At 33.1% G+C, this 7,341-nt stretch overlaps 1 protein-coding gene across 1 annotated transcript; it reads right to left on the bottom strand.

Annotated features, from left to right (window-relative positions):
* Positions 1-6,965, bottom strand: LOC117112922 (dnaJ homolog subfamily B member 4-like). Its single transcript, XM_033256137.1, has 2 exons — positions 5,713-6,965; positions 1-2,451 (listed from the first exon to the last, which is right to left on the bottom strand). Exons 1-2 carry the CDS (start codon positions 6,526-6,528, stop codon positions 2,218-2,220), a joined length of 1,050 nt encoding a protein of 349 aa, XP_033112028.1. The 5' UTR covers positions 6,529-6,965; the 3' UTR covers positions 1-2,217.
* Between the last annotated feature and the right edge of the window lie 376 nt (positions 6,966-7,341).

The raw sequence follows: 7,341 nt of genomic DNA, 5'->3' as shown, positions 1-7,341 counted from the left end.
TCTTACTACAAACTCAAACATTATTTATTTTGTCACAAATAAAACAAAATGTTGGTAGTACACTGTTATTCAGCCTCATATATATTCATCAAAGTATCTTCCTCGCCAACTAAACAAGCATGTCAACGATACATTGTCAATAGGCTTACATTTTTGTACACACTATGACCATAATAAATTCTCTATCTTCTTTCCCTCATAAAGTTAAAACCATACTCTTCTATATTCTTTGTATGTACATTATTCACAAGTAACCACTGGCTTACTGCATATACCATTTGAAATGTTAACACGCACTATTCTCATTTATAAACATATTTTACACAACCAATATTAAGGCATTAACTTTTGAGTCTAAATAGCACAATATGATCACATGTTTAATAAATTACATGGAATTTAATTAATGCACATATAATAACTAGGATTATATATAGCAGGCCTTGCTCACTTTTTTTTTGTAACTAGCCCACTGAACTATTATTTACTAGAGATTTTTAACCCTACACTATCCATTAATGTTGACAAATTAATGTGATATGCCCATATTTGGGTGTAACTTTACATCATCATGCCCATATATGGGCACATCACACAAATTTGTCATATAAAATTTGATATTGTGAACAGAGATTTAGGCTTGCGCATAAGTATGAAGAAAACAGCGTGCTATATATTACAGTACCGTAAACTGATTGAAACTTACTGTACCTCTCGTGGTATTCTATACATGGTGTACTGTAGCATCAGTAAACAATACGTTCACTGGGTTCAGTATACTGTTAGTATGACACAATAATATGTTAACAAATGAATTTCTGTAAAACCATATTATATAAAACTCCTTAAATTATACTTATAATAATACTTGATGTGTAATCAATAAATTGGAGCAACTTTCTAAGCTTGAAGATTAAATTGTAGATATCTGGATCAGTAGAATTGTTTTCTATAGGTTGAATTATCAAGATTTAAACCAACCACTGTACATTAAAAGTTTAAAAAAAAATTTTACCCACAAAGAAATCTCCCCAGAATCCCGAAATAAAGATCTGTTTTACACTATCAATTTTCATACAAATACCTGTACATGGATCTGACGTGACACAGGCAAAGATCAGAAAATCTGATAATGTGGACAGATCTTTATAGACATATACTGTATGAAACATATACTGTAGTAGTAGAAAGTAATTGCTAAGCCATGAAACATATTGTTAGAATTAATTGCATTAATTTAAAGCACCATTATACCACTATTCAAGATTCTGTCAGTGGTTAAATTTAAAAAAAAAAAACATGAACAAGCACCCAACAGAAACACTGAATTTGCCATATGTTGGCAAATTCCTGTGAGTCATCGTACTGTACTTGAAACAATTCACAGTTGAACTATGAAATTCCTTCATTCAATACCAGCATATTATTGGTCTATTAAAGAATAGGATTTATTACCAATGGAAAGCTTACTTCTTCAATAAAAAAAAATAAATTACTTCATTGTATTCAAGTTTACTATCTCAATCACCCAAGAGAAAGTAGAATTAATTCAATATTTTCTTTCATAATTTCAAAATTTAAACTATACATAAATAAATTCTTTCTATAACATTTGTATCCTACCATATAAGTAACAAAATTAAGAAGAGGATTTTCACTCTGCATAGCTGCACAAATATCATGCAACGATTTGTGGGCACCCTTCAAATTAAATGCATGATTAGTTATTTTCTGTTTCCAATTAAATATAATTACGATAATAAAAACTAGGAATTTAAATTTATTATTTATTTATTATTAAAATTTTCTCATTTATTCCTACTGTAATAATTTGATACATATCAAGGTGCTAACACTTTCTATACCTATGTACTGAATGTCTGTAAAACACTGTTCAGTGTTCAGTAAATATGTTTTAAGAACGTGTTTTGTGCATCGTTTATACTTCAAATCCTACAACTGAAGTTTCTGTACAAGAATTCTGAGCAGAAAGTTGTCTGCAGTACTTTCAATGCTACTGTAGTTTTAATGCAGGAAATCATCCTGTAAGTTGAGCCACTAATTAGTATCCGCAAAGGAGAGGAGCTGTAGCCGGCCAAGAAAGATTTTGTACTGTAAATTCCATAGGAGCTGTCTGTATGTCTGTCTACAAAGATGCTGTCAACAAAGAGTAGACAGTCACTGTATCAACAGTCTCCATAATAAAAACCCACAGATTCAATAACGCGGCAGACAATCTCCTAAGATTTCCTTTGTTGACTTAGAAATGTGCTCGGGGAAGCCGATGTCAAAGGTAATGAGAAGATCACCACGTCGTCCTAGTTGCTTAGGGAACGGCAAGCCTTCGCCACTAATGCGTTTCTTTGTCGTTGGTTTGATAACATCGGTGATAGGAATTTGCACGGTTCTGCCCTCTATTGTTGGTACTTGCAATGAAGTGCCAACCAATGCCTGAAAAATACGAAAACAAACATGATTAGCCTACTGCTCTAATATTTCATCAGATTTTTTAATACATAATTAAAAATATTTACTTTAAATAATACAGTCATTCTAATTCAGAGTTTCAATGTTCTCTATTTTACGAACTGAACCCAATTTCAGGCTAGGCAAAACTTTTTAATACTTTGTTTAAGCAAACTTATTTTTTTAAAGATTGTCAGAGGGTGGAAAAAAAATATAAGTAAAATTTTGTTTTCTTATTTAATAGCCAAAAGCATTGATAAATGTAAAGAGTAGTAGTAATGAGATAAATATATATTTTAAATTTATATTATTAAGAAAGAAATATTTCAGGGCGAGAAGTGCGTAAAAAAATATAAATAAAAATGTTTTATTTTTTCTGAAATTTCCAGCTATTTTTATGGCGGAAAAAGGGCAAAAAATAAAATGTTTAAAAACTGGAATTCATCATTACTGGCGGTTGGAGAGTTCACTAAACAAGGTATAAAAAAAATCTTGCCTTACTAATAAGGAGATTTCAACAAATGACAAATTCTGAATTTCCTGCTCACTTAATTGGCAAGTGATACTTGGGCTTACGAAGCATGTCATTGTTTTTAGTTGTTGATCATGTTCATACATTGTCATTTCAAAACCATTTCAAAACCATTAGCATAGCATTGCGTGATGATAGAAAAAAAATTAAATTAGAACCGGAAACTATTTGATGAAGCACTCGGCTGACATACCAATCACAATAGGCAACACTTTGGCAAGTTTACATTAATTACAAACAAAAAAAATGTATAACTTATTTTTATGTCAATTTCCTCTAATTCTAATCTAAGTACCTATTATGCTGAAAACTCAAAATATGCACAAAAAAAAAGTTTTTAAAATGAAATTTAATATTGTCATCATGTACTGTAATCAAATACGGCTTGCATTTGCAATGTGAATTTTCATTCTTCAATAAATTTACATAAAAAGTATTAATAGAAAAGCTATACTACAGTACAATCCTATACATTTCCCTTCTCACTGCACTGTACATCCGGCACTGGGTTGGAATTTGTGAGAGTTTAATGTCAAAGGTTAAGTTTGATATCAAACAGCTCGACAAGTACTTTACATACTGTATTGTAGCATATGTTGATGACTTCTTTTAAAGGGGAATTGGAATTGAAAAGGTCTTTATTAAAGCATGGCAAAATGTTCACAGCTTCTCCGAATGAAGTAATTGTTGCAAGTGGGTCCTAAATCATAAGTGGTGCCATACTCAAATTAATACAGTGTTGAAGCATAAAGATATTACTGAAATAGACAGATTTGTTAAATTGCCGAGTGTGAGACTGGTAAAGAGGGCTACACTAGATAAATGCCAAAATATTATCAATAAATATTATATTATTACTAATATTGGGCTCATGATCAACAAAGTAGTAGTATTAGACATAGTATTAGCTCATGTGAAATCAACCAATCTTTATGTTGGTGTTTAACCACAGCCTACTTTACATACTGTAGATTCTTAGCTATAAATCTATGCAGGTAATGCATATATGAATATTAATGAGTTTTACTGAGTGACTACTGTACCAAAGTAAGTTAATTACATATACTGAATGTCAAATAGTAACATAAAGTAGTGTGTATTTCTCTGTTTATAATTTACGTGCAAATTTTTCATCTGATTTTTCAAATGTGGGAAATAAACGATGTTTTTACTAGAAGAAATTTCAACCCTGGAACCACTTTAACGTGTTTCGCTGCCAGTGACGGGCTGTGGTCACCAGAATGCGAACTTTTGCCCTGGAGGGCCCAGAAATATCGATCTAAAAATAAACACCGAATGTTTCTTTGTGTTTTATTACAGTTGATGGGAATGACTTTCATTATGGTGGTGCCCTTTATGCTTTGGTGTACTGACAGTACAGTATGAGATGAAACTAAGAAAACAGGTTTGGCATTCATCATGTTCAGCAAGTACTGTATTAACTATTACTGTAAACAGTATATTGCAGTGTTGTTGAGGTACCTGCACATATTAAAAGATATGATCACAATCATGCTTCATAAACTTTTTCAGTAGCATTAAAAAGGCCTCTCTATCTTTATAAACAAGAATGAATAAAACAGCTCTTCTATTTTAAGGATACACAGTAAGGACGAAATTGTAAATGGGATCTTATCAATGCTACACCACAGAGAGGGACCCCTTAAAAAACAACAAATCACAAGGCATGCATACCTACTATGCAATCAGGTTAATAAAATATATTGTATAAATATTAGGGCCTTCAGAAATACTGCCAGTAGCCTACTTCAATGATCATATCTAAGTTGTTTTTTTTAAATTCTTTATTATGAAATTAATTTTGCATTAAAGGGACACTAGAGAACATAAATTCATTTTTACACTGGAGGCTGGTTAAGGCCCCGTAAAAAAAATATTAGTTTATCACCCGCTCCCTCATCACTTTTGGGGAAAATCTGATTTTTTTTTTTTTTTTTTTTCCAATCAACATATATTTTTATTTCAAACAGTTCTTTTTCCATCTTTTTTCAAGCTCAGGATTTCTTGCAAATATGTTTACTGGTACAACAAAAACATCTTTTTTAAATATAAATTTGATTACACTCTAATGACTTATTACTTATATACTGTATGTGTCCCTAACCATTAATTTACTTGTGAACATGGGTAAAAAAAAAAAAAAAAAAAAAAAATTAGTAAAAAAAAAAAAAAAAAAAAAAACCTTTTTTATTCTTTGATAGGGTGATAAACTAATTATTATTTTATGTTGCCTAATCCCATGGCATCAACTGTACTGCTTTTTGCACTTGTATTTATACTATTATATGTAAACCAATTTACATTTTACCAGAGAAAAAATGTACATTTTCTTATACCTAGTAATTTCTTTGGCCAAAAACATGCTCAATATAAATATGGCATAAATCTTCAATAAAGGTAATAATTTAAAAAAAAAAGGGGGGGGGGGAGGAAGAAAGGAAAGGGAAAAAAAGAAAGAAAAGGGAAAGAAATTTTTCCCTTTTTGATCAAATGATACTGGCATTACAATTCTTGTATTTTGGTAAAAAAAAAATTATTTAATACAAGTTAACTTGAAGTGTAATAATAATCATAACTACAAGTTTTTGGTGATAGAATTAATTTAGAGGATTCGAACCAAGGACCCTGGTAATGGAGGAAAAGCATCTTAACCAACAATCTCAACAGGGTCCTTGTTAAAATCCTGTACTTACATCTCGAAGAGAAACTTTGGCTTTGAATATTAGGTTACTTCCTTCCCGTGTGAACACTGGATGCGGCTTATCTTTTAAGGTAAAGACAATGTCCGCTGGTACGTTATTTGGTGTTTGGTCGCCCTCTTTGGGGAAAGTGATCCTTGTGCCTTCTTTCCAGCCAGGTTTAACTTGAATTTCTAGTACTTTATCTTCTATTCGTGTCGTTTTCCTGTCTGGATTTAGAACTTTACGTGAAATTTTCATCTTTTTTGTGCACCCTCTGTAAATATCCTCTAAGGAAACCTTAAGATCATGATGAATGGCAGGGTCTTGCTTCTTCTTGTGTATACTTCCCCCTCGAGAGGTAGTTGTGTGTCCTGGTTGACCACCAAACTGACCAAAATTCATCCCACCAAATCCATCTCCTCCAATATCCATGGGCTCACCCATATTAAAACTCATTCTTGAGCCAGGCCCATTCTGCTGTCCAAAAAACATATCAAATGGGGATTGCCCCGGCCCAAAAAAACTTTCAAATGTGGCATTTGGATCACCGTGATATGACCACGTGAAGGTTTCACCACCATTTGGATATCCATTCTGTTGTGGCCCTCGCTTAAGTCCTTCCTCACCATACTTATCATAAATATCTCTCCTTTTCTTGTCACTTAATACTTCATAGGCTTCTGATATTTCCTTGAATCTCTCTTCCGCACCTTTCGACTTATTCTTGTCCGGGTGATATTTCAGCGCCTGTTTTCTATACGCTTTCTTAATTTGTTCATCTGACGCGCCTTTCGTAATTCCCAGAATCTTGTAATAGTCTTTTCCCATTGTTAGTTAACTGGGTCTACTTTCCGTTTGTTTAATTTTAGTACAACTATCCGCTACACTAGCCTTCACTTTGCGTTTAGGCTTTCTCCTATGTCTCTGTTGTGTTCAATTCAATACGTGCAAGTACGAACGATTGGTGATGACCACTGTGTCCGCTATTCGAATGTGTAGTGTCGCTGGCCTACAACAGAATTCAACAACTTTCTTCGCGTCCTCAGAAACGTAATTATAAGCCTACTCAATAGTAGGTCTGCTTGAAAATTCGTTTTCACAAACCTGATAAATACAAATGCCTATTCTATCCTTTTCTTGTCTGTTTGCTAGCTGCTACCAACCAAGCCTTAAATACTAATCAAAGGGAAGAATTATTTTTAGAAAAAATAAACAGTACCACAACCGACCAACAACGTCATCATCGCTAAGTAGATGCTTGATAATTCGAACAACGCCACCAGACTTCTGGAACTTTCCAGAATACGCAGTACTTCCGCAGGGTGCAGGTCAACTCGGCCAAAAGTCAACTCGGCCACAGTCAACTCGGCCACAAGTCAACTCGGCCACAAGTCAACTCGGCCACAAGTCAATTCGGCCACAAATCAACTCGGCAACAAAAAGTTCGGCTACAGCCAACTCGGCCACAAGTCAACTCGGCCACAAATCAACTCGGCCACAAGTCAACTCGGCCATAAGTTATTTAATGTAAATCTAAGTTTTTGCATCCTTTTTCTTCAATATATGATTGAAATAAAGTACACAGTATGTTTTAGTAAAATATTTCCACCACACTACCAAAAGAGATTTGAATGCTATTGC

This window comes from Anneissia japonica, unplaced genomic scaffold (assembly GCF_011630105.1).
Source record: "Anneissia japonica isolate Jap-2015-1 unplaced genomic scaffold, ASM1163010v1 scaffold288031_len342695_cov171, whole genome shotgun sequence".
In the NCBI taxonomy this organism is placed as follows: Eukaryota; Metazoa; Echinodermata; class Crinoidea; order Comatulida; family Comatulidae; genus Anneissia; species Anneissia japonica.
Note: the sequence above shows the minus strand (reverse complement) of the source record. Positions and strands in the feature narration are given on the sequence as shown.